This window comes from Sus scrofa, unplaced genomic scaffold (genome assembly GCF_000003025.6).
Source record: "Sus scrofa isolate TJ Tabasco breed Duroc unplaced genomic scaffold, Sscrofa11.1 Contig903, whole genome shotgun sequence".
NCBI classification, from domain to species: domain Eukaryota; kingdom Metazoa; phylum Chordata; class Mammalia; order Artiodactyla; family Suidae; genus Sus; species Sus scrofa.
This window is the reverse complement of record NW_018085343.1, coordinates 26,251-53,381: the sequence shown is the minus strand read 5'-3', so window position 1 is coordinate 53,381 and position 27,131 is coordinate 26,251. Positions and strand designations below refer to the sequence as shown.

At 57.2% G+C, this 27,131-nt stretch overlaps 1 protein-coding gene across 1 annotated transcript in view; it reads right to left on the bottom strand.

The window, feature by feature from the left end:
* The window catches only part of LOC110259135 (diacylglycerol O-acyltransferase 2-like), a 34,031-nt gene extending 7,269 nt beyond the window's left edge, over positions 1–26,762 (bottom strand). Inside the window, 4 exon segments of the mRNA XM_021082452.1 lie at positions 4,042–4,112; positions 4,486–4,593; positions 10,216–10,344; positions 26,510–26,762. Coding sequence (XP_020938111.1) covers positions 4,042–4,112; positions 4,486–4,593; positions 10,216–10,344; positions 26,510–26,549 — 348 coding nt within the window. The 5' untranslated portion in view covers positions 26,550–26,762.
* Positions 26,763–27,131: the final 369 nt, after the last annotated feature.

The window sequence follows — 27,131 nt, the reverse complement described above, 5'->3', positions numbered from 1 at the left end:
TGTTGCTGCCACCCTGGAGGTCACAGTGAGTCAATGTCTACCTCTAGGTGAGGCCACCCAGCGGTGCTTCTTCCTGGGCCTGGGACATGGATGTGCCACCCGGCAGAACCCTAGCTGGCTCTTTAAAATCCTTTCTCCCCATCTTGCAAGCCTCTATCCGCTGAGACTTTTGGTTAAAGGAGGTGCCCTGGGGCACAGCGAGTTGAGGGCCCTGGTACAGCACCCAGAAAAGTGCAGGCATCTGACACAGCTTGGATCTGTCTGCATGTCTCCTCCTCCTGGGCGGACAGCGTGTCGACTCTGGAGGAGGGGGAAGAACACTGCTGATGGACACTCTGTGGACACCCCCGCTCTCATGTCCCCGACTGCTTCCCGTGGCAGAGCCTGAGTGCCAGGCTGATGTGAACTGGGACAAAGTCCTGGCAAGCCACCCTCACGCCCTGCCTCCCAGGGCAGGCCAGGTGCTCAGAGAACCTTGGCCCAGCCGGGCAGCCTGCAGAAAACTCAGAACCAGGGAGACGCAGAGATGCGCCGAAGCTTATACAGCGGGCAGCAGGTGTGGCAGCAGAGGGACGAAGGATGAGGATACGGCCCTGGAGCAGACAGCCTTGGCTCCTTTTCTTTTTTGCTTTTTCGGGTCCGCACCCGCAGCAGATGGAGGTTCCCAGGCTAGGGGTCCCATCGGAGCTGTAGCAGCCACAGCAATGCCAGATCTGAGCCGCGTCTGCAACTACACAGCAGCTCACAGCAATGCCAGATACTTAACCCACTGAGTGGGGCCAGGGATTGAACCTGCCTCCTCATGGATACTAGTCGGGTTCATCATTGCTGAGCCACAGCGGGAACTCCAAGCCTCGGTTTCTCTGCCAGCCCTGCTACTGACTTGCTTTGGGATCTTGGGATGGACCCTCCTCCCGGGCCATCTGTGAAATGAGGCAGATGGACAGACAGATGACTCGAAGCTCAGAGAGCCTTTTCTGGTCTCTTCTCCAAAGATGTTACCCATCCCTCGGGAGAGGTGACCTGGGCCCTGTCCACTCCTCGTCCAGGTAGCCGGTGGCCCCGCTGGCTGCTGTGAACGCATGAGCCCCAGCCCTGCTGGGAGATGGGGTGCCCTCCAGGCCAGCTGAGCTGCTCTGGTGCCAAAGAGCAAGGAGCCCCCAAAAAGGGAGTGGGGAGGCATGGGTGGTGGCTGCCGTTAGAGATCATTACGCAACCTCTGGCAAGAGGCCGGGAAAGGGGCTGGGACCTGAGGGTCACCCAGACTCCACAGAGCATCAGACCTAACGTCAGGTCACCCTCCCCGCACAAAAGAGGAGCCCAAAGCCCGAGGGGCAGGGGCCTGGCCAAGGGCACCCGTAGGTGAGAGCAGAGCCCAGGTTAAGGCTCGGTGCCGCAGCCCGCCTCAGGCTCGGCTTGGCTGTGGTCCGGGTGCCCGGGGACCAGCTCACCTGGGTCCCGTGGCTCCCCACAGACGTCTCGGAACAGAGGTGAGATAAGCGACATGGGGTTTTGTTTTGGTTCTTTGGAAAGGGCAGAGAGCAGTGGGGAAGGGCGCCTGTCTGTCTCAGCTCTGACCAGCGTCATCGAGTCATCCCAACCATGAAGGAGGGAGCCACTGGTCTCGAGGAGGCTCCTGAGGGGCAGGTGAGGAACCAGCAGGAAGACCAGAGCCCATGCGTCCTCGCATCCATCTGTAAGTTTCCCACTTTTGGTCACGTGAACAGCTCCATTTCCCGGAGGAGGGGGAATGAGGTTGGATGAGCCTGAGAAAGCAGGCTGGTGGCCCCACAGGCAGAGAGTGACAGCATCTAGCAGGATCCTTTAGATGGTGAGGCCACCTGACGGTGGGGACCAGGGCTGACGCTTGTGCGTCCCCAGCAGAGCCCAGCAGGGCAAGGGGAGCAACGGTGCGGGTCCGTGACCAGAGTGACAGGGCGGAACCTCAGCCCAGGCCTCCAACAGCGAAGCAGAGGCAGGGAGACCCACGAAGTGGGGCTCAAAGCGATGGGGAAACCTGGGGTTACATCCCTCCCAGGGGAACAGGCAACAGGAATCCAATGGGGAAGAATCCTGGGCCTGGAGTCTAGTACCGGCACTGGCTTGGAGTCGCTGTGCAACCCAGACCAGTCCCTGCCCCTCTCTGGCACTCGGTTTCCTCATCTCCAAAATGAGAGGGCCAGGTCCTGTGGTGCAACATCCTCCCAGCAACAGCCTTGGATCCTCTGCAGCCAGAGAGCCGGGGTCATGAAAAGGAAGGAGCAGGAACCCTGACCCCAGAGGTCCTGGGAAAACTGGACTCAGGCTGGGACGGCAGGGGGAGCTGGCCCTGGAGCCACCCCCACGATCCCGAGTGCAGCAGAGCAATGTAGGATAACTGGACCGCCTCCTCCAGGCAGCACGCCAGGATGTCTGAGTCGCTGACTCACAACAGCAAATGTACACCCCCCTGTGTCGTGTCCCCGTTCACACTTGCACACGCTGCCTGCACTCGTCGGCCCCACTGATCCCTGCTGGGTTACCTCAGCAGCTAGGGTGTGCCAGGGCTGGGATGCTGAGGGAGCCGGCCAGGCAGGTCTTTGCTTCAGGATTCTGCCAGGATTATCCACAAGCCACTAGCATCGTCCACACACCCCATGGCCCAGATGCCTCGGTCTTGCCAACCCAGCTTGCAGACCTCGGGCAGGGGGCCCGAAAGTCAGACCGAGCCACCTTTGATCTTGTCGGGACCTCGAGGTTGGCCCCACAGAAGACAGGTGCTCAGAAGACCTGTCGGGGGGACCCAGAGCAGCCAGTGGTGCAGGAGGAAGGCAACGCGGAGTTCAGCTTGGGCTAAACCAGCTTCATGTGGGAGACTGCACCCTGGCCCCACCCAGGATTGGCCAATCCTTTCCCCGCCTCCGTCCTCCAAGCCTGGGGAAGCCTGAGGATCCTTCCAAGCTCATTTCTCACTGTTCTGCCGTGTAGGGAGGCAGCGTGCGGTGGGGGGAAGAGCCCAGCTTTTGAGGCAAGACAGCAACTGGAATCTTGGCTCAACTTCCTATTAGCCTCATTCGGCTGTGCTACCCTCCAACCTTCAGTTTCCTTTTCTGTAAAAACGCGATAAAGTTAATACCCGTCTTAGAGGCTGCTGGCAGGGTTAAAGGAGACTCCTTGGGCAAAGGTGCTGACTCCCAACAAACAGAGAGCCTCCCTCTCTGCTCCACCTCCTCCTCATCTTCCACAGCCCAGCCTTCTTCTCCAACTCAGGTGTCTCTGCTCTCCCGTCCCCTTCTGTGCTCCTTAGCCTCAGGACAGTTCTAGGAGCAGAGCCTCCAGAGCCGTCCTCAAGCGCTTCAGCAGTTAGGGTCTCCCTCGTCATTCACTCCACCCCACATTTTCTGGGTCCTAATGCCCATGGCCACGACCCCCCAGCGACCCACTCATAACTGGCTAAGCGAAGTGGTATTTCTGTAAGAAAGAAGGAAAAAAAAGCCCCTCACACTTATCGCTGTCCTTGGTTCAGGCCAGATGAACTTGGACTACCTTATTGCTCTTGCTAAGTCACTTCCATTTTAAGTTACGCCTTTAATGTTCACCGAACGTTATACCGGCTCCTTACATCGCTCAGGATCTCAGGGTCCGAAACAGCGTTTAGATCCAAAGCCTAGAACTAGTTTCCCCAAGGAACTAACAGGTTTCTTTCCTTCCCAAAATGAGGACCAATAATGATCATATTTCCCTTTTTGCCTTGGCTGCCAGGAAGCTCAGAGGTGCCCTGAAATGCAACCACTGCAATTCTGTTGACCTTTATGGATGAAAGACTAGTACTGTTTTCCCCGAGTCGTGACTCTTCTTTTTTACCTGGTACGGCACTATCTGTACCCCAAATTGCCGCACATCCTGCATAAACTGGGGCAGAATGGCGACAGAGGCTCATAGTGGGAGATGTCACATGGTTTGACTCCACACATGTGGTCACTGCGGATGGGCAGATCAAGGCTTGACTTCAGGTTTCCCATCCATTCCCACCCTTTCAAGACAACCCCCGTGCGTCTTTACCTGGATGGGAAAGTAGTCTCGAAAGTAGCGCCAAACAGCCCAGTTTCGGACCCACTGTGACCTCCGGCCACCTTCCAGGGAACAGAATACAGTGTTGGGAAGGAGTAGGCATGGGGGAGGATGGCATCTAGGCGGAGCCAGCACGAACCCCTGAGCTGGGTGGCCAGCACCCTGTGCAGCATCCTGCCCCCTCCCCCCACCCTGGGTCCTTTCCCACGTTCACTTCTTCACCTTACGGGGCCCCTGGATTGAGCGTGAGCTCCCAAGAGGATCAGGATAGTGGCCTTTGAGGCACTTTTCGCCCCCATCCAAAACCACATCCCGGCTCATCCCAAAGCTTCTTCTCACATAGCAGGTGCCAAGCCACGAGGAACTTCAGGAACTTCAGCTCGCGGGAGCGGGGAGGGAGTGCCCCAAGGGCGCGGGGGTGGGGCACCCTCTTACCTTTCTTGGGCGTGTTCCAGTCAAACGCCAGCCAAGTGAAGTAGAGCGCGGTGATGAGCCAGCAGTCAGTGCAGATCAGGTACACCAGGATGACGCTGCAGGCCACTCCTGGGGGGAGGCGGGGGGCGGTCAGCCTCCCTGGCTGGGCTTCAGCCCCCTGCCCTGGGCAGAGGTTCACCGAAGGACTGAGTGAGTGTTTGCTGTCGCGCCAAGCTAGGCACAGCCGAGGCTCTGGGCAGAGGGGGCCTGCAGCCCAGTGCGGGGAGGCGCAGGCCCCCCCCGGGGACGCAGGCCTCATCTTCTAGACTCTGATGGGCTGTCCCGGGATTGAGGGGCACGTGGGCTCTGTGTTTTCTGGAACAGCTGTCCTTGGGGCTGTCCTATCTGTCCCCCTGGTATGGTCTCCCCACCCAAGTGCCCAGCAGAGTTACTGTGGACGAAGGGGGCAGGTACCTACCAAGTGCTTTTATGACTCAGGACTTGGCAGAGACACTCTCTCAAGTGCGAGGCAGGGTGACTTCTACCCCACTTTATTTTTATGCTTTGTGTTTTTTGTTTTTTATCTTTTTAGGGCTGCACCTGCAGCATATAGAGGTTCCCAGGCTAGGGGTCCAATCAGAGCTATAGCCGCCAGCCTACATCACAGCCACAGCAACGCCAGATCCGAGATGCATCTGCGACCCACACCACAGCTCAGGGCAATGCTGGGTCCTTAACCCACTGAGCGAGGCCAGGGATCAAACCTACATCCTTATGGATACTAGTCAGATTCGTTTCCACTGAGCCACAATGGGAACCCCTATACCCCACTTTAGAGGTGAGAACACTGAGGCTCTATGGGGAGGGAACTTGCCGAAGGTCACCCAGCAAGACAGAGGCAGAGCCAGGATTCAAACTCAGGATTCAAACTATTAAGTCCACACATTGCATCAGGCTTTAGAAATTCACCAAAAATGAGTAGCCCAGACTGCCCCTGGAGGGACCTGGGAGAGTGGATTCCTGCCCAGGAGGGGGGCTGGCCCCTTCTAGCAGGCAGTCCCAGGCCAAAGCCCAGAGCCCAGCAGCCCCTCTCTCAAAGCCCCAAGCAGGACCCTGGGAGGCTCTCCGGGGCCAGCTTCCCGTGGCCGCTCTGTTCCGGGCCTGCTGGCCGTAGGGGTGAATAACCTGGCTGAGAAAGGCCTCATCAGGGCTTCTCTCCTTCCGATTTCTCCCAAGCCTTCAAGGCCAAGCTCAGACCTCATCTCTTCAAGGACTTCACGTGCCCCAGCATCCTACTATCCTCCCAGCCCAACCTCTCACCTCTGCATCCTCCACACTAGGGGACCACATCGCCTTTGCCCTTGTCGCTTAGCACGGGACCCCAGGGCGCAGGGAATTGGGCTTGGTAGAAGCAGGGCCTCCCTCCACTGCCCAGGCAAGGAAGCCCACCCCGCTGCGGGCCACCCGCTGCTGGGCACTGTAGGGTCATGGGCGCTCTAGGGCTGCCTGGCTCTGGATTCCACGCCCTCTTCCCACGGTGCTCAGGCTCCTCTGGTTTCCAGCGGGAGACGGGAGGGCCACCCAGGAGGCTGAGGGCAGGAAAACGGTGGTCCCTCATCTTCCGCCATCCGGTCCTCTTCTAAGCTTCTGAGCTAGCCTCTCTCCAGGGCATCTAAAAGGGCTCCACCCATCCTGGCAGGGGCAGTGAACACAGGGTGGCCAGGCGGCCAGTTCTTCAGGCCCAGCTTAGGAGTGTGACGTCACAGACAGGGAACACATGTCTCTAGGGAAGCACCTGCAGCCCACAAAACCCTGTTACAGGCAGACTGTGAAGTCCTTGACGCAGCTTGGTGAATGGTTCTGTCTAAGTTCAGGCCGCTTCCAAAGTCACTCACACGCTTGAGCAGTTTGTCCCTGGTCCCTGTTCTTCACCTAGAAAGGGGTCCCTCTAGCCCCCTAGACTCCACAGGTATTCAAGCAGCTTCAGAGGCTAGGTGGGTATTCCAGGTGGGCCTGGGCAGGGCCCTGAGGTTCAGGCTAGGGCCTCAGCAGTCTAGAACCTCGCTGCCAACAAACCCCTAACTCTGCTCGGAGGGGAGGGGAGGGAGTGGGCCCAGGGGGACTCAACCCCAGGCCCCACTGCCTAGGCGTCTGTGCTCTCTGGGAAGGTGGGAGTCACTCTCCGCTCTAGGGCAGCCTGGAGGGAGCTACACAGGACAGATGGAGGGTCCGGAGACTAAGTTCTAGTTCTCGGCTGGGAGCCCGCTCCCCCGACCCCTGTGTGCCTACAGTTCTGACCATCTTTCTCATCGTGTCTGCCTCCCCATTAGACACTGCCCGGCAGCCCCTGAGCTCCCTGGGAGCTGGACCAGGTCAGATGAACTTTTCCAGCTCCAGCAACCAACGCAGGAAAGACTTATTGAGCAAAAATGAACGAAAGCCACCAAACCACGTGCGTTTCTCAGATCTAATCCCTGTCCTCTGAACAATGGGCTCCTCACTCTATGCCTTGTAGGTCGGGGGGCTGCAGCAGGAACCGGCCCGACCCCTCTGGGGACACGAGATGGAAACACTATCTGGCTCCACGTGTGGAAAGCTTAGGCCACCTTCATGACCACCCCTCCCCACACATCAAGGTCAGGTTCATGATTCAGAGCTCTGCTCCCCAAAGCCCGTGAGCAGGGCGGCCCGTGGCCGAGCAGTGGCAGGGAGGCGGCAGCGGGTTCCAGGAAGAGGATGGCGGGGCTCTTCCATGAAGCTGGGGCCCGGCCGCTCACTGGCCACAGCGCCCCCGCGAGCCTCGATTTCCAACAGGGTGATGGGAAGATGACATGAGATAATGTGTGAAGAGGACCTAACACACACATCGGTGTCCAATCTGGAGATCCATGGACTTGGACGGGGAAAACAAAGAAACAACATCCCGGGAGTTCCCCGGTAGTCTAGTGGTTAGGATGTGGCACTCTGACCACTGCGGCCCAGGTTCAATCCCTGGTCTGGGAACTGAGATCCCACATCAAGCTGCTACATGCTGCAGCCCCCCCCCCAAAAAAAAAGAAAGAAAAAAAAAAGAAATCTTAATTTTCACCCATCTCTAATGGAAATTTAACGTTTGCTCCATTTTCGAATGTACCACGGTAGTCTCAGCAGCCCTGTTGGCAGTGCTGCCAATAGAAAATAAAGGGGTTGCCACATCACATTCGTAGCAGTTGAGGATATCTTGAAAAATCACTTATTCTCGTCACTACTGGAGAGAATTATAGTAATGATTATGCCTGCGGCTAGATTTTTTTTTTTTTTTTTTTTTTTTTTTTTGCTTTTCTAGGGCTATACCCACGGCTGATGGAGGTTCCCAGGCTAGGGGTCTAATGGGAGCTATAGCCGCCGGCCTACGCCAGAGCCACAGCAACTTGGGATCCGAGCCGCGGCTGCGACCTATACCACAGCTCGCAGCAAAACCGGATCCTTAACCCACTGAGCGAGGCCAGGGATGGAACCTGCAACCTCATGGTTCCTAGCCGGATTCGTTTCTGCTGTGCCACAATGGGAACTCCCTAATTCGATTTCTTAATGTGTGCCTATTTATATTTTAATGTCACTGGTGTCCTTTGAGATCTAATGTACTTTGTATCACACGTTTAAAAACTCTGAGAAAGGACTACAGCTTTTGCCAGAAGGCCAGAGAGACCTGTGCAACAGACATGCTGGCGAGTCACTCTGTTTCGGTGGTAGGCTGAGGGGGCCACCGCAGCCTTTGCAACACCAGGCGAGCCACTACCAGTAGGTTTGGGTGGCAGCAGAAGGGAGTGGCTGGGGCTGCTCAGGGCAATCATTAGCAGCAGCCGAGCAGACCTGCCCGCCCAACCAAGCCTGGTTCCCACCTACACAAGGGTGTTGGGAAGATACCAGGCCGGTTTCTGGGTTGTGGCTGGGCTTGATTGATCATTAACCTACAGCTCAGGGCCAGTCCCTGCCTGGTGCTATGTGGGTTGGTGCTGCTCAGCTCCCCATCAGCCAAGCTCTGACCCACTAAGACAGCGAGATAGTGGTGGCTTCCAGGGACAAGCAGGGATGAGGGGGCAGGCCATTAGGCAGGGGCCTGGAGGCTGGAGTTCACAGGGTCTTGCTCTGGTCCCAGGCCTTCCTTTTCATGTGATTCTGGGCTCTGCCCCCACCGGGCCCCTGCTTCCTATCTGAAAATGGGGGGGCGGGGGTTGGTTATACTGCTCTCTCTACTCCGGGATTCTAAAACATTCAAATGCAGGCCAAAGTGGGGGTTGGAGCCCCGAGAGAGCCGGTTTAATTTGCTCTGTTCCCCAGACCCATGTTTATCGTGTCAAGACCAAACGCCTCCGTGGAAATCTTGGGACAGCACTTGCCCTTCACCTCCCGCCCCCCGAAAAATGTGCACATACTTTCATATAAAATTTTGCACCTAATTTTCAGGGTGCACGAAGCCCCTGCAGAAGCTCACTCTTGGGCCTCCAGGTGAACACGGGCTATTTCAGACCAGGCCCGCTAATTCCAGACTCCCAGCTGAGTGCGCTGGGCTCCTGCTTACTTCTTAACTGTGCCATTTAATGCGCTTTCGCGATCTCAGGGAGTCACTGAGCCTCCGCAGGTCTCCACTTCCTCACCTGTGAGGCGGGAAGTCAAGGGAAGACGCAGCGAGGGCCTGGTCACCGATGGGCCTTGATAAACAGCACGCCTGTCCCACCCTTCCGCCCGCCGAGGGAAGGTGGCGCGGCAGCAGCTGTCCTGGAAACACGGTCTCAGAGGCCCCCAGGCCCACGGGGGCACCCAGCTCGGCACTGACACCGAACTCCCAGGGATCCCCATCAGCTGGATGATCCAGAAGAGCAGGCAGCTGGAGGGACGGACGCACAGGCCCTGGAACGTACTCCTGATGCTCTGTAGCAGGTGCATCTGCCCTGACGGGTGCGGGGGAAGCCACTTACTATGCGGAGGGCCCTGGGGCCCAGACAGGAGCCCTTTCCTCCTCCCGGACAACCGGCGGTGTCCTGACTCTGGCCAGGATGGCAACCCAGGGGTTGGGGGCAGCCACCTGGACCGGCAGAAGCAGCAACCAATGCACTGGCGTGGGAGATGATGAGCGAGGAGGGAGGAGCCTGGGATGGGCCGTGGGGAGCAGCTGGGGACCGTTCCATGGAGGGTGGCTGGGGTTTGGGAGGGGGCTCAGATGGCACCTCCCAACAGCAGCTCCCATATATGGGGGTTCCCAGCACGCCCAGGCCCTGGGCTATGTGCCCTCCCTCCTTCTCTTCGATCCCCAGAACCACCTTAGGCAGCCTTTTCCTCGCATGCAAAATGAGGACACTGACTCTCAGGAGCTTGGGAAGCCGTGATGTGGCAGAGTCAGGACCCAGTCCCAGGATCACATCATCCTCAGGTGAAGCAACACACCTGCTGGCCAATTTGGATGGTAGGCAGGGTGGCACGTCGGAAAAGCAGAGGCTTTCGGCGGGGGCTGTGGACCTGGACTCCAATCTGCGTGACTCTGGATGCATTACTCACCTTCTCTGAGACCTGGGCTTTCTATCTGTAAAGTGGGGACCGTACCGCCACCTGCCAGGGACGCCCCCCAAGTTCTCATGCGTGCCTGGGGTAGGGCACTTGATCAGGGACCAAACAGTGAGAAGCGGGACGATGCTTTTACCCCTCGCCCCTCCGGCCTCTACTGGGTGGTGGCCCCTGCCTGCGGTCGCCCTGGCCCTCCGAGCCCCCGCTTACCCAGCACGAGGAAAGACAGGACCCACTGCAGCACGGAGATGACCTGTAGCTGCTTTTCTACCTTGGACCTATTGAGCCAGGTGATGGCGGAGAGGTCCTGCAGGGCCGAGAGGATGCTGGAGCCGGTGCCTGCGACAGAGGGGAGATGTCAGAGCCGTCGCCACCCCTCCCTCCAGCCTCAGAGTCCCCAGCAGCAACCCACCTCCCACAGGCGCCTTCCTCGGTGTGAGGGAGCAAGGGCCACAAAATCAGACTGCCTTGGGCTTGCCTTCCAGACCTGCCTGCCACGCAACAGCTAATTCCGGGCTGTTCACATGCTTCGCTGCCCTGTGGCCCAGTTTGTTTGTTTGTTTCTTTCTTTTTGCTTTTTAGGGCTGCACCCATGGCATATGGAAGTTCCCAGGTTTGGGATCAGATCAGAGCTACAGGTGCCGGCCTACAGCAACGCGGGACCCAAGCCACATCTGCAACCTACACCACAGTTCATGGCAACGTCAGATCACGGACCCACTGAGTGAGGCCAGGGATCGAACCTGGGTCCTCATGGTTCCTAGTCGGATTTGTTTCCGCTGTGCCACAACGGGAACTCCCTGGCCCAGTTTCTGCATATACCCAGCAGGAGGGATGTCCCCCTCAAACAGGGCCTCCGAGGAGGCTGGGGGAGGCTCGTCAGCTGCCATGCATCTTCCTTCCCCTCCACCCCAATCAAATGCCTCTCTTCATCCTTTATCTGGACCCAGGACAAATATTTAATCTTTGCTCTCTGTGACTGTGAGGCCAAGGACAGGGGTCAACATCCAGTTTGCACTGTTTTCTTCCTCCAGGTGTTCTTTGAGCACCCCCATCCCTGACCCGCCCCCACCCCTTTATCTTCCGGGCTGGTGCCCTTCCCCCAGGACCTGAGTCCCCAGACACCCCCCACACCCCCTTCAGAGGGATTCGCACTTTCGACTTCGTCTCAGTGCCCAGAGCTTGGGGCCCAGGGAGGAACCAGGCAGGAACCCTGACTCCCCCAAAGGACCCAGCGGCCAGGGAGCTGCGGGCAGCCCAGGACACGGAAGGCTCTCATTCGGTTCACTACCAGGCAAGCGCCAAGCCTGGAAGTTAGGACAAGATGGTGCACTTAGCTGGATCTAGGCTTGTGCCCCCAGGATGTCGCCCTGGACGCCAGCGGCCGATGGGCAGAGGGACCAGAAAGCCTGGTGATGGCAGGAGAGGCCGCCCTGGACAAGAGCAGGAGCAGGGAGGCTGGACCAAAGGAGGGCGTGCCTTCAAACCCCCCCCGTCTGCCCAGCCCCCTCCACAAGCCTTTGCTCAGCGTGTCTTCACCGAGTGCCTGTGATGTGCTGGCCAAACAGCCCTTCACACTGTCCACTCTGCAAGGCCCCCCGCTGCGTCACAAGCTGGTCCTTGAGGGTCTCGTGACCTTTTCCCCTGGCCCACTGCGGAAGTGGGAAGGAGAGGGGTTTAGGAGCTTATGCTCAAGCCCTTGTGTTCTCTCAAAATCAAAGGTCACTGCAAGTTTAGAAAGGGACCCCCCACATCTGCTGAACGTTAATGATTCCTTTGACTTTCAGGAGATATGTCAATCACGCCGGCATCAAGGCCGACACATCAGCCCTGACCCCCCACCTGGTCTAATGGAGCCGAGCGAGGGGGCTTGGGGTGGCTGAAGAGGGGAAGCCTGGGTTCCACTCATTATGTGACTGCAGGCAAGACCTTGAGGGCACACCGCCAGAGCCCCCGGGGCATGGCACATAGAGGGTGCCCAGTAGCAACTGACACTCCACACTGTCAGGGCACGGCAGGTACCAAGTACAAAGGGCTCTCCCCATGGAACACAGCAGGTGCAAGGGTGGCCTGTGCTCAGAAGTGGGGAGAGTGTACTGGGTGAGTACATGGGGGACGGAAGTGAGGCCAAGCACTCAACCCCCAATCCTGCCCAGCCATCCCTAGCTGCTGGCTTTGCCTCCTGCGCAGTGCAGGGGGGTGGCAGGGGCCATGGTAGCGGGCCTCTGCCACAGCTCCGGGGCAGGCTGGGTGCCCGGTTGGAGAGAGGATATAATATACCCTAGCACAGTCCTACAGTGAGTTGGGTCGAGGAGCTATTTAGAAATGCAGAGCCGCAGCCTGGATCTACCAAACCCAAATCTGCATTTTAATAAGTCACTGCAGCCAAAGTTCAGGGTGGTGGGGGGTGTGCAGGGAGGAGCTGGGGGCCTGTCCCTGCTCCTGAGCAGGGAGAAGGGGCACTGGAGGGAAGGGCATCTCACTCGACCGCTTCCTGCTGCAAAAAGGACCCTGAGGCCAGCTTACGGAAAGGGCTCGCTGTCCAGCCCCTGCCCTGGGTCCGCGCCAACCCACTGGTCACACTTGGTCCATGCAGCTCTTCTGCGCTGGGTGTGTGTGGGAGACACGCCCACATGGTAATTACACATTGGTGACAGATTCCCCATTGAAACAGCTGGAAAATTCTTCCTTGTTTCTTAAGCCAGATCCGACTGCCAAGCTGATTACGGGGCTATCACAATCAGATAAAACTTAGGGTGCGGGACAGGCAGATTGCCTTGCTCAACCCTCCCCCTCTTAACCAGACAGAAGAAGAAGTCTGAGGGTTGGCACAAGCCCCATGGCAGGTTGGCCAGAGCCAGGCTTTCCCCACACTCCCTCGTCTGTTCTCCCTGCCTGGTCCCAACTATGGTCACACCCCGCTCGGCAACAGGAGGAAAAAGCAAAGTCCACTGAGGGCTGCCAGGTGTGCCTGTGGGTGGCAGCGAGGGGATCTCTGGGGGAGAGGCTGGGAGGGTGCTGCCACTCTGCAGCCCCCGGGCCTGGGCCCCCTCAGCCGCCTCCTGGCAAGACCATCCCGACCTGGCTGACCACAGAGCCCGGCCCTGGGAGCTGGCCTGAACATGACACGGAACCCCAGCCCCATTGGAAGCCCCCTGTGGACCTAAGAAATATCCAGCCATTGCTCCCCTGCCTCGCCCACTTGATGACTCCCTGATAGTGAAAGGAGGCAGCGCATCCTTCAAAACCCAGGTCGGGTGAGTTTTTGGGGACAGGTGTCTTTGGAGAAGCTAAGGGACGTCTCTGGGATGCTAAGGCCCATGCAAGCATGGAACATCAGGGCCCTTCGTACCACCATCCCTCCACGGCCTTGGGGAGAACCTGTTGGTAGATGAAGTTGGGAGAGGCCAGCAGGACAGAGAAATAGAGAAGAATGCAGTCTTCCCGCTGGGCTCCCACAGCCCCGCACCTTGAATCAAGGCTGATTCCAAGTCCACTCTCCCACCACACTGACAGCTGCCCAAGGGCCTGAGTCTGACCCACGTCCAGGTTCCCAGTGGCCTGGCTCTCTCCCTGCAAAGCTGGGTGATAGGTAGGCACCCACGAGGCCCCATGCAGCTCTGGGGCCTCCATAGGCCCTAAGGTTCCTCCCCAGCCCTGTGAGTTTGGTGCCATTCATGCCATTTTTGTGGAGATCAAGACACAAGGAAGTGACATGGCCAAGGCTACTCGGCCAGAGTAGGGAGTTGGACTCAATTCAGGCCGAGCTTCTAGGCCTGCATTCTATCCTGCTGCAGGTCCCCCCAAGTTCCTTCTCTCTTCTCCCCAAAGGAAGGTGGGGACAGGCTGGGAGGGGACAGGAGAACAGGAATGACCTGTTTCCCCCAGTGGGGCAGGCCAGAAGCAGGCATCTTGTGCAATAAGTTAAGTGCCAGCAGGCCTTGGGGATCCAGTCCCCACTGCAGTATTGACTTCCGTGTCACCTTGGCCAAGTCCCTTCCCCTCTCTGGGCTTCAGTTTCCCCATGTCTAAAATGGTTGTGGGAGGATGAATTCTACAGCCTCTTTGGGGACTCTGGTGTCTATCCTTCTGAGGATACCACCTAGAGTCTCACCACCTGCAACGGCCCCGCAGGGGGAGGTGAGGGTTCCTCTGGGCATCCCCGGCCATTGTCAGCACTCACTGCTCGGCTGTCAGCGTGTCCTCTGCCCTGGCTGTGGCTGGGAGGGGCTCAGCAGAAACGGGTATGAATGCCAAGGGTGCAACCAGAAGCCACCACTGCCACCATCTCCTAACCAGCCTGACTGTCCCCAAGTCCTGGGTGTGAACGCCTGCACACCCTCTCAGCACCAGTCCCACCGCAGCCAGTGTCCATGTCCTTGGCCATCATCCTCGGCCAGTGTCTCCTGGGTGCCAGGACTGGTACCTGATTCATCCATGTGCCCAGAGCCCAGGCAGGCCGGAGAGAGAAGACACACACAGAGGTTTACTGCACGAATGGACAAACCCATAAGTCTCAGAGGCAGCTGAAGGCCCGGATGCCCTAGACGGAGCTGCCTGGCAGGAGGGCGCCAGCCCCATCACTGAGGATCTCGGAGACAGGGCGGGGGATCAGCCTCTCTCATGCTCCCTGAGCACAAGCTTCTCCCTCTGGGATGAGAACAAAACCCACTTCCTACAGATCAGAGAGTGGTTTTGTTTTTGGGGGGGTTGTTTTTTTGTTTTGTTTTGTTTTTGTTTTGATGAAGGGAGATGAGACAGGCCACAGAGTAACTTGACTCATTCTAGGAAGAAAAGTTCCCAACAGCCAGTTCAAAGAGCTATTCCTGAGCATCACTGATCGCATCGTCTGTCTGATGCAGCTCCTTTGTCCCTAGATTTGGGGCGAGGGGTGGAGGGAGCAGAGCTGCCAGAAAGGCCCAGAGCAGCCCTCCTACATGCAGAGAGGACGCCCTGCCCCCGCGCCCACACAGGCTCCACTGTCCCGCATCATTCCTGGAAGGGAGACAAGGCGGGGATGGGCAACCCCATTTCCCGGAGATGGAAACTGAGGCAAGGGGAGGCCAGAAGACGTTAAAACCACTTGCTTGAGGTCAGGGTGTAGGAGGCGTGGATTCAAGGCAGGCTCAGGCTCTGTGTCCCTCCCCCCTTCCGTGATGCCAGGCTTTTGAAGACTGGTCCCCACGACACAAGCCAGTCCAGACACACCCTGGCATCAGGAACGTACCCTGGGGAAGGAAGGGCTGACTGCTTTGCCCCAAACCATGGACCAAGTCTTGTGGGGGGACATGGCTTATAGACTGGCTATGTAGGAAGGTAGACCCTTCGCCCACCCCCCAACCTCGTACCGTCCCATCACTTGCTACCAAAGATTGAGAAGCTGCTACAGGAGCTAAGCTAAGGCCGCCTGCAGCCACGGAGCCCAACACCCCTCGGTCAGGGCCCAGGTCAGGGGTGGAGGCGGGCACGTAACGCCTCCTTGCCCGACATTTGATAGCCGAGTGACCAGTGAGGCTGCGCCCAGGCCTGATGAAAGCAAGGTTTCCTGGGTGTCCCCTCACACCTGCCTGAGAAGGCATCTCGGCCAGCCCTGGCCCGGCGTGGCTCTGTGACCTGGGCCAGTCCCTCAGCCTCGCTCAGCTTTAGTTTCTCAGCGTGAAGTGTGGATAATAACCCCTGCCTCCTGGGGTGGTTAGGAAGATTAAATGAAAAACATAAGGCTTGTAAGGTCCGTTTGGCACCTGTTCGGTGACTGACACCTGTTAGGTGATGGCCACTGGCCGGAGTGGGAAGGGAAATCAATGAGCAAATACATAGTTTTTCAGAGTTCCCGCTGTGGCTCAATGGGATTGGTGGTGACGTGGGAGCGCTGGGACGCAGGTTCAATCCCTGGCCCCGGCACAGTGGGTTAAGGATCTGGCTTCACCGCAGCTGCGGCTCAGGTCGCAACTGCGGCTCAGGTCGCAACTGCGGCTCAGATCTGATCCCTGGCCAGGGAGCTCCATAGGGGGCAGAGTGGCCAAAAGAAAAAAAAAAAAAAAAAAAAAGACAAAAATACAAAGTTTCTCTAGATGCATGTGGTCACGAGGTTGTGCATTATGAGGAGGGGGGTAGGGGGTGGAGGGGGCAGCGAGGCCTCAGCAGGGCCCGGAAGACAAGACCTGGGAGGCGAGGAGGAGGGATGTGGGCACGGGGTCGGGGGCACCTGCTGGAGCAGAGACGACTTAGCAGGGGTGAGGAAGAGGTCAGCCCCAACCCAGAATGCTCAACGACCCAGCACTGGGGGTTCGCATTTACCCGAAAGAGAAGCTGAGCACAGGGAGAATGGAAAGGGCTCGAGCAGCTGAACGTGGCCTCCTGGAGGGGGCGGGTGGACCCAGGGAGAGGACTTGAAGCCCAGAGCCCTCGTGAGGTGCCCAGCCCTGGGCACATAGCAGTGAACACAGCACGTCCAGTCTCACCCAGGAGGGGACTTAAATCCTGCCGAGATGGGGGAAAAACTGTAATTGTAATGTATACATGTAAGGATAACCTGACCCCCTTGCTGTACAGTGGGAAAATAAAATTAAAAAAAAAAAAAAAAAAAAAACATTTCTTCACAAAAAAAAAAAAAAAAAATATCCTGCCGAGAGAGGAAACGGCTCCATGGAAATGTAGGCTGAGGAGTTCCCATCGTGGCTCATCGGTTAATGAACCTGACTAGCATCCATGAGGACTTGGGTTCGATCCCTGGCCTTGCTCAGCGGGTTAAGGATCTGGTGTTGCTGTGAGCTGTGGTGTAGGTCACAGACGCAGCTCAGATCCGTTGTTGCTGTAGCTGTGCTGTAGGCTGGGGGCTACGGCTTTGATTGGACCCCTAGCCTGGGAACCTGCATATGCCATGGATGTGGCCCTAAAAGACAAAAAGACCAAAAAATAAAAAACTAAAAATCAACCAATCAATCAATGCAGGCTGGGACGTTAGGCAGTGATGAGAGCTAGGAAGAAAACTAAGGTGTGACTTGGGGCGACCTGAGCCAGAAGCACGGACAAGTGGCCCCTCTGATCCGGGGAGAGGAGTGCTGAGCAAGGCTGGCCTCGCTCCGCCGGGAGGCGGGAGCTCACACGATGCCCCGGGTCAGGCCTCTGGACGGCCTGCACTGCCTCCTCTACCCTCCGTCGCTACTGGCATCTGGGGACGGGGCACCAGCCTGGAGAAGGTGCCGAGGACAGGAGGCTGGGCGCCAGGAGAACCTGGCCTCCAAGTGGCAGGTGAGTCATTTCCTGTGCAAGCCTCAGTTTCCTCATCTGTACAGTGGGCTAATACCTACCTCGCCAGATTCTTGTGGGAAGTAAATGAAATAATGTATAGGCAAGAGCGTCATAAAAAGTAAAGACCTGCATGGATGCGGGATAATTACCAAGTGAGCCTCAGTTTCCCCTCCTGTCTGATGGGTCTAACCACCCCTGTCCTGCCTCGGAGTGGAGGCAGTGGCGTCAGCAGACTCAGGATTCAAACCTTGTTCTGACTCTTCTCTGCCGTAAGACCCTAAAAAGTCACTTCCCCTGTCTGAGACTCAGCATCCTCTTTAGTCATGATCCAGGATTGTTGACAGGAATCCAAACAACTTATGGAAAAGGGACAAACGGCGCCTGGCACATCTCTTAGAAAGATGGCAGTGAGGTGGCAGAGATGTGGACAGCCTCCAGGGGCTCCTTGAGTCGGGGAAGTCATCCTACTCACGTCCCCACGAATGCCACACTCGGACCCAGCTGGACCTACACTCTGCCCAAAGGGCTGGGTTCAAGTCTGCAGAGAAGAGTTCCATTGCGGTGCAGCAGAAATGAATCCGACTACTCTCCATGAGGATTCGGGTTCGATCCCTGGCCTCGCTCAGTGGGTTAAGGATCTGGGGTTGCTGTGATCTATGCTGTAGGTTGCAGACTTGGCTCAAAACCTGTGTTGCTGTGGCTGTGGCGTACGCCAGCAGCGGTAGCTCCAATTAGACCCCTAGCCTGGGAACTTCCAGATGTCTCAGGTATGGTCCTAAAAAGCAAACAAAACAAAACAGTTTGCAGAGAGGCAGGAGGATGAAAATGCTGACCCCTGGATGGCCCTCTGAGGTCCAGGAAGCTAGGCCAAGTGCCAAACGGATGCCACATCCTCAAGGCCAGAGGCCAGCTCTCTTCCAGGTCCCCTCCCCTCAAGCACCTTTCAGCAGGCGTCCACACGTGTGACAGTGTGTCAGTCAACAGCTCTGTTGATTTTAGAGTCCTGGTCCCGGGCCAGGCTCCAGCTAGCCTTGCACAAGAAGCTGTGCCTGCTCTCTGCACCGCCACATGCTCAGGCAGACCCTCTTTCCCTCCAGGAAGTCTCCCCACACTCTCAGCCCTGCCTCCTATCCCCCCAGTTTGAGTCCTGTCACCCCCAGGTCCAGAGGACTCAGCCATTCGGCTCATGTTTACTGGGCACCTGCCAGGAACCGAACACTGGCCCCTCAGAGATGTAACTCATCCTTCCTGGCTGAGTCTTTCTCGGGGAAGCCTTCTGCCCTCCCTCCTCACACCCTACCTCAGCCTGCACCCAGGCTCTTCTGGAAAAGAGCATGCATGTGTTCCTCTGGGTCCCTGTGCCCAGCACGGGGTCAGGGAGATGCTTGGCCAATGTTTGCTGAGGGACTTCGATGAATAAACAGGGCCCGGACAAGGACAGAGATAAGCCCAGGCCGTGGCTGGCTGACCTCTGCCATGGCAGAGGGTCAAATGGAACTTTCTGGGGAATCGGGAGAGAAAGGTATCCTCGAGCTGGAGGGGTCATGCTCAAAGGCTGGGGCAATGGTGGAAGATTCCAGAAGGAGGAGAGAAGGGGAGAGGCCAAACATTAACATTCATTCAACAAGTACTTTCTTTCTTTTTTTTTTCTTTTTTTCTTTTTAGGGCTGCACCCATGGCATATGGAGGTTCCCAGGCTAGGGGTCGAATCAGAGCTACACCTGCCAGCCTATGCCACGGCCACAGCCACGTTCAGATCTGAGCCGTGTCTGTGACCTACACCACAGCTCACAGCAATGCCAGATCCTTGACCCACTGAGCGAGACCAAGGATCGAACCCACAACCTCATGGTTCCTCGTCAGATTCGTTTCCCCTGTGCCAGGATGGGAACTCCAACAAGTACTTTCTGAGTATCGTTTACATGCCAGGCCAGGTGCTGCAATGGGGTGGGATGTGCCAGATCTGCCTCTCCTCTGCTTTCTGGGCTGTTGTGGGGGCTGAGCTGCCTGCCTCAGCTACAGCTGGGGAGACAGGGCTGTGAACAGCTGGGCACAGAGGCGAAGTCAGGGCCGGGGAATCCCTGAGGGGCCCCCAGTGGGCCTGCAGGATGTTCTGAGGGATGGGTCAGGTGAGAGAGGAAGGATGAGTAAGTCTGCCAGGCTGACAAGGGGGATGTGGTATGGCAAAGGCCTGGAAGGGAGAGAGGGCGCAAGTTTGAGGAATTAACTGCAAGTAGTTCAACCCGGCAGGAGCACAGCGACCGTGTGAGTGGGGAGTCCAGGAGAGAAAGGGCAGCGGGCGACGCGGAGGCCTGGCAATCGGGCCCAGGAGTCCTGGGCTCAGCCCCGGAGGCTGAGAAGACCGCTACCCACCCCTCCCAACCCTCCACCAGCTTCAGACAGTGCCTAAGGGCCCCGAGGCAACTAGCCAGCCATTCCCCTGGTCCCAACACACTGGTGAGTTCTCTCCCCTTTAAGGGTTAGGTGTCCGTGACGCAGGCCCACTTAAAGCACATGAGGGTCCTTAAAGCAGGGTCCACTGGGACATGTGACCCAAGAGGAGGCCAAACCCCTGGGAGGCCAGCACACAGCTGTGGTGGGTGTGCTGGGAAGCTCCACACCGCTGGCTTGGCTGTCGGGACCTTGCAGGGCTCAGTGGGTTCCTCGGGCGGTCCTCAGAGCCTCCCGCAGAGCATCCTGGCAGGAATCAGGTGTCCCGAGTGTCCACAGATATGCTGGGACCTTGGGCCTCCGCCTCCCCTCTCTAGGTCTCCGTTTCCCCACCAGCACGCAGTTCAGGGTGTGGGATGGAACAGCTGAAATCTGAGGTCCTGACAACTTGGGCCTTCTGCGCTCTGCTAGAATCTACTCATGAAAGGTTATCCATAGTGGATCCCCTAGAGAGACTAAGAGCCCCTCCTTGGGCAACGCCAGGGGCCTGGTCAAGCGTTTGGGTTCCATGAAGTAGGATAGAGTCCTGGGAGTGAGGTCAGGGAGGTGGGGCTCTTAAGATGCCGTGTTCCCGAGACTTTGCAACTGCAGCTGGGACCCTGGAGGTGACTGCCGAGGACCCCAATGGCCTGCTTTCTCCACCCCTAGCTTCTGATACATTAAAAAAAAAGAAAAAAAAAAAGCTACTGATGTGGGAGGGGTTGCCATGGCAACACCGTCAACTCACCAATTTCTCACCACCAAGGAGTCCTCAAAATAGGCTCTCATCACAAGACACGAGCAAGTATGGGGGAGCTGGGTCCCCTCATGGGGCACTTACCCGGGCCCCGAGCAGGACCTGAGCCCATTTTCACAAGGACAAGCTGAGGACAAGCGTGAGGAGGAGGTTTACTCCCAGGGCCCCACAGCTGGAATGAAGCCCCCCTCACTGTATAGGAAAGGAGGCAGAGAACCAGGAGGGCAGGGTCTTGCCCAAGGTCACATGCAAAGCAGATGCAGCGTGAGCCTCTGAATCCGTTTGACTGTCGATGTGCCCAAAGCGTATAGGCGTTCCGCTTCCTTGGTTCTGCCCCATAACCTGGGCAGACGCTCTTAGCACACTTTTGCCCACATAATACATGAGGAGGTTCAGACTCCTAGTCCCGGGCCCTCAAAACTGCCAGCAGCACGTCTACAGCCAGGAGGCTCCAGAAGTGGGCGAGGCCATGAAGCTCAGGGCACCAGGCTCCTTTCCCAGGAGCTCTCACATCAGCCCTCCCCCAGCCCCCCACAAAGGGCAGGGGCGAGCCACCCCCGGCCCAGATCCAGCACCTCTGTCTCTGTTGTCCCTCAGCACACAGGGGCCTCAGCTCAGATTGGTAGCCCAGAGGCCCTGCAGTTGGACTTTGCCTCCCATTCAAGTCTCATGCCGCTATGCATTTATGCTGGTCCTTGTACCTGAATCCTTTTGTCATTTTTTTTTTGGCCACACCTTTGGCATGTGGAAGCTCCTGGGCCAGAAGCTGAACCCATGCCACAGCAGTAACCAGAGCCACGGCAGTGACAAAGGCTGGATTCTTAAGCTGCTGAGCCACCAGGGAGCTCCTGTTTTTGTCTGTTTTGACAACATCTCTTCATCTTTCAATATCTGGATTGACTGTCACCTCTTCCAGGAAGCCTTCCCTGACCCCAGGATGACTTCGCTGCCCCACCCTCACCTCCAGGCCTCCACAGCGGCCCCAGCTTCCGTCCCCATCACCGCGTGGACCGCTGCGCTCTGTCATCCTGTGTACACGCCCCTTGCTTCACTTCCTCAAAGGTAGAGACCAGGACTGCAGAGGCTCAGGTTACTGCTGTGGCACAGGTTCGAGCCCTGGCCTGGGGATGCCCCCCTCCCCCAAAAGGTAGGGACCAGGGATCAACGGATGGCAGCGCAGAGTCTGACACACAGAGGAGCTTCAGGAGTAAACCGATGGGCCCACACCGGGGTCCCCACTGCGAGGAAGCCTTCTTCGACGCCCCAGAGCAGAGCCTGCCACTCTCCGCGGTACCGGGGGCCTGCGCATGTGTCACACAAAATGAATAACGCGTCGCAGGTTAGTTTGCAAAGCACTTTCCGTTCACATTAACCTAAAGCTTCACATCTTTTTTTTTTTTTTTTTTTTTTTTTTTTTTTTGTCTTTTTGCCATTTCTTGGGCCGCTCCCGCAGCATTTGGAGGTTCCCAGGCTAGGGGTCGAATTGGAGCTGTAGCCACCGGCCTACGCCAGAGCCGCAGCAACGCCAGATCCGAGCCGCGTCTGCAACCTACACCATAGCTCATGGCAACGCCGGATCCTTAACCCATTGAGCAAGGCCAGGGATCGAACCCACAACCTCATGGTTCCTAGTTGGATTCGTTAACCACTGCGCCACGACGGGAACCCCAAGCTTCACATCTTTGAGAACTTGAGGTTTTGAATCCTATTTTCTATCTGGGGGAAGTGAGAGTCCCGGAGGGGAAGTGAACCACTCAGCCGTGTCCTTGAGCGAAGCCTGGGCTGGAATCCTGGCTCTCGGGCTACTACACCCTGGAAATGATGAGGGGGCCACCAGGCACTCAGCCCTGGAGCCAGCTCCTGGGGAGACGGTGGTGTCTCCAGGACAGGAAGAGCTGCAGGCCCAGCAGCCCGCACAGGTGGGCCCCGAGGAGCCTGCGGGGTTGTACCCAAGCCAAAAGCTGGGCTTCCTGCCAAGAGGAAGGAGCAGCGCTCAGGAGGGCTGAGGTCCCATTGATGATTCATTCATTCCACAAATATTTACTGAGCGTCTACTACATGTCAGGCACTGTGCAAGATGCCGGGGACCAACCGTGAGAGAGATGGACAGGGGCTGACATGCTTCTGGCAATCCCCTAAACTGCTAAGGACACACGAGAATCTAGGTAATGAGAAGGGCTATAACGGATTAAATACGACGGGCAGCTCGGGGTGGCTCTCCAGGTGGCATGGTCAGAAAAGGCCTCTGAGAGGAGACAGTGGTTGGAAGCCAGTCATACGGAGACCTGGGCAGAGGGCAGCACATGCAAAGGCCCTGAGCTGGGACCCAGTGGGTGGGAATCCTAGGGCACCGGGAAAAGCCCTGGCAGCCTTGGAGCAGGACACGGTAGGAGAGGCTGTTAGGGGCTGCTCGTAGCCACAAGGAGGAGTTTGGAAGGTTTGAAGCATGATAAGGGGGAAGTGGCTGTTCCCTTGGCCTCAGAGCTCTGGGGCTCGTGGGGTCTCTACCCCTCAGGGCAAGTTGGGGGAGTTTCCTTATAAAGCTTGGGAAGGGGTGATCTGCCACACGCATCGGCGGCGGGGAACAACCTTCACTCACCTAAGAAACGAGCGCCTGCAGGGCCAGAGCCTTACGTGCAGCCCTTCAAGGCCGCACCACACTTCCTTGGTTTAAGGCGGCCAGTGACTGGGAGACAGCTCTGGGTTCTAACCCTGGTCCAGTCCCTTCTCTCTGGAGCCCTCAGTGTCCCATCTGCAAAGCGAGGGCTGCGCCAGATCCACGCTAACAGAGAGCCATGATGTTATGACTCAAATACTTGATGCTGAATTCAGGGGCGGGAGGATGGGGGTGGGGCAGGATTTCCACATTGGCCACTGAGTCACCCAGCTGGCTAATAAAATATTACTCTTATCCTTCCTTTCCCAGCCCAGAAGAGCCCTCGGTAGCACAGACAGTATTTGTGCAGGTGGGGAAGTGGTGTAGGGGAGGGGGATGCTATAAAGAATTGGGGGGGGGGGAGGCATGAGAGTGATAGTCACATGGTATGATTTAGGACTGGGTGAGGGGACTGTCAACTCTCTTTTCTAGAGTTAGCCCCCAGCAATCAATCTCCTAGTTTCACCTCCTACTATGCTCCTGCTCACCTACTCCCAGTGGTGGGGGGCTCTATCCCCACCCACACCAAGCCTGCTGCAGTCTTCAACTGCAGTCAGAAAGGATTCCTCCTTCACATCAAATCTGCCTCCCAACAATCCCACCCCGCTTCCTGGCCTTGCTCTTTGGAGCCACACAGAGTAAATCAGCTCAGAATTTTACTGGGGTGGCCACCATTTCCTGCTGGGTCCTGTGGTGAACCCCAGGGATACAGGCAGGCATCAGAAGGCTTTGACCTCAAGAGCACATATCTAAGGGCAAAGGTATGGATACGAATATGACTAATTCTGCATCCTCCACCTTCAGATACTAGAAGGTGACGCAGGGAAGTCCTTCAGCCATTCGGAAAACCAACAGACACTCCCGTCTCCCCCCAGCACACACCCAGCTGCACCTGCACCCACAGCTGGCCTTTCCTTTTGGCCAAGAAACCAGACAGCAAGGTATCTATTTCAATCTCACCCGTCGCAGGACTTCCCTTCGCAGAAGCCATGGTCTCTCCTTGAATACCACCACTGACAGGGTGTTCACCACCTCACAACAGTGGAGTTAAATCAGCAGAGGCAAACCAGGCCACAAGGGAGTGTCTTCCAAGATCAAGGATGTAGAAAGCAAGTCTGATGGAGATGCCAGATTACAGGAGGTTTGCTAAAGCTCCCTCCCTTCCCCACCCAGTCTTTCACCAAAGTGGAGCCCGGAGAGCTCACGTGATTGGTTTGCATTTCATACCAGTCCTTGCTACAGCCCATGATGGAATTATTTGCAACCAGTGTTTTTAAAAAAATGTTTTCAAGACCTAATAACAACATTGGGAATGCTCCTGATAGGATAGTAAGTGACTTGGTCAAAAGCATTCACTGGAAGTCCTCCTGGATAGCCAATTCTAGGTCAAAAACGAGAGAGTCAGGGTCATCTGCTCCTAGAAGATACAGCTCACAACCCGTGGACAGCAGAGGTGAGGCAAGCGGATCTCTGGGAGGGAGTGCCACACAGAGCAGCCCTGACCCATTTCCTGGAGGCAAAAGCACTTTTTCCGAAATTTTTTTTACTTGAAACAAACAATGGTTTATCTTTAATATCATGGTATCTCAACAAACGAAGGCCCTATCAGTTGCCATCATACATCTTAGCATCTTTTCTTTTCTCTCTATAAAATCTCCATGCCCACATTCCTAATGTTGGCTCTAGTTCTGGGACCATGTTGGCAAAGGAATTTTTAAAAGCAGGAATGGGGTGGGTTCCTTCCTTCCCCTGCTACGGGCATTAAATGGCAAAGAGAATGGACAAGCATTTAAAGCATGAGAAGGGGTTGTCGAAGGCTGTCTGGGTGGGTGCATGGGGCAGCTCAGACTGCCTGTCCCCAGGACGGGGACAGCAGCTCGGAACTCTCCAAGGGCAACAAGCAGCACCCAGATCAAGAGGGGCAGATGATCACACCAACTGTCACTCAGGGAACGAGGTCCATGCCCTGGGCACGGTTAAACTCTAATACGGCTCCTGGCTGGTTACCTAGCAGCCAGCAGGATATTAGAAGCGATCTGGAGTAACAGAAGGAAATATTCATGATTTAACATTAAGAGGGAGAAAACAGGATTCTGAACTATAATCTACATCATGCCTTCAACTTTAACGAAATCATGCATAGTTTTGTACAAACAAAACTATAAAGAAATACATGAAAATGCTATTAGGAAGCTGGCTTTGGAGAGTCAGTTAACCAGCCACTTTTAATTTTTTCTTATTTTTCTACATTTTCCAAAATTCCAATACTTCCTATGTTTTATTTTTATAATGAAGGTGGGTGGAGTAGGCAATTGGTAATTACTACAGGAAAATCCTAAGTAGGAGAGGTTCAGCCAGCACAATCGAGTCTTCGGTGGAGGGAGGGAGGATTCCAGCAAGACAGACACACGGACCTGGACAGCTGTGAGGATGTCCCAGGGTCTCCTGGATTTGTATTTAATCCCGGGCCAAGGCATGTGTTAAGGAAAGCTTGAGCAGGTCATGCTTCCTCCCACTTTAGTTTCTCTAAGTTTAGCTGTGAGATGGGGGCTCATGGAAGGGATGCCTTTGCTTGAGTAGGGAAAACTCTGGACTTTGATCTCAACTCTGCCCCCGATGCACACAGGGCCTCAGCTGCACGATGGTAGAACAGAGGCACTGGCCACACTGGAGGGGACCCAGGGTCCTCTGCCCCACCTTCTAAGTGTGCCAGGCTCACAGTTGCTGCTCAGTGGACTCCAGAGCCTGGCATGAGGGATGAGTGTGGGGCAAAGGATGGTGTGGGTAGGTACTTCTCCATCTGGAGCCTGCTTCAGGGGATTGCAAAACGCTTGCCACTCTGCCCCATCCAGCGCTTCACAGCTTGATCCACCAGGAGAGAGGGGCCAGAGCTGCCAGGGGCCAGGAGCAATGGCGACGAGTGGAGGGGCGCTCTCAGATATCAACCCATTTCAGGGACGTGGTGTCAGAGGTTCCCCCAGATTGATGAGGGCTGCTAGAGTGGAGAATGTGCCCACACTTGACAACCACGCAGGCAGCCATTATTCCAACCTCATCTCAGACCCAGATGAGGAGGGGGGAAGAATGGGGGCGGGGTAGGGGAGAGGGCGGCAAGTTGTCCCAAAAGAAAAGAAAGGGCTTGGGACCTCGGCCCACATTGCGGTCCGTGGTCCCGCAAGGTACCCCCACTATATCCACACACTCCTTCCTGCCTGTCTTAGAGCCCTTCATCACATCCTTTCCTGAAAGCCTTCTTGCAGCTGCATCGCGCCCAGAAAAAGCCCAAGAGGCCCTGCAGACCCTGGGCAGTGACAGCTCATCTACCGGACCCTTAGCCCAGCGCCCTCACGGGACAGCACCGCTCCTCCCTCAGAGCTCTCTCTTTCTGGGCAGCCGGGCCCGGTGCTCACCTCGCAGGACCCCGGAGTAGGCAGCTATGAGGGTCTTCATGGCGAAGCCGGTGCAGGTCGGGGCCCCACGGGAAGCCGCCTGACCCCGCGCCCCTGGCCCATGCCCCGGCCGCCAGGGCCAGGGCTTCGCGCCGAGCACCGGAGCGCGGGGGCGACTGCGGCCCGGGGAGCGGGGGGCGGGCGGCCCAACGGGCCCAGGCAGCGGCCAAAAGCAGTGCCTCCGCCACGGCCACCGCCACTGCGTCCGCGGTTCGGCGCGCGGCACTTTGTAACCTCACAAGGGGGCGGGGCCGACGCGGCAGGGGCGGGGCCGACGCGGCAGGGGCGGGGCCGACCGTCCCAGCCGCTGTCGCCCCGCCTCCGTGGGGGGCGAGGGAACGCGGGGGTCGGCGGGGCGCAGGCGGGCTGCGCCGGGGTCCCGGCTCTGCGCTGCTGTGCAGTGCGCGGAATTTTCTTTCCAAGCGGCCGCCTGGTTATGCCCGCGGCTCCCTCCGCCCACACTTCGCCGCTCCCGGCGCAGGTTGGTGTCGCCTGGCAGCAGGGACGTGGGCCGGGAGGTCGGGCACGTGCAGGCCAGGCCGGGGCGGGCGGGAGTTCGTTTTTTCCTTTTGGCAGGGCCTGG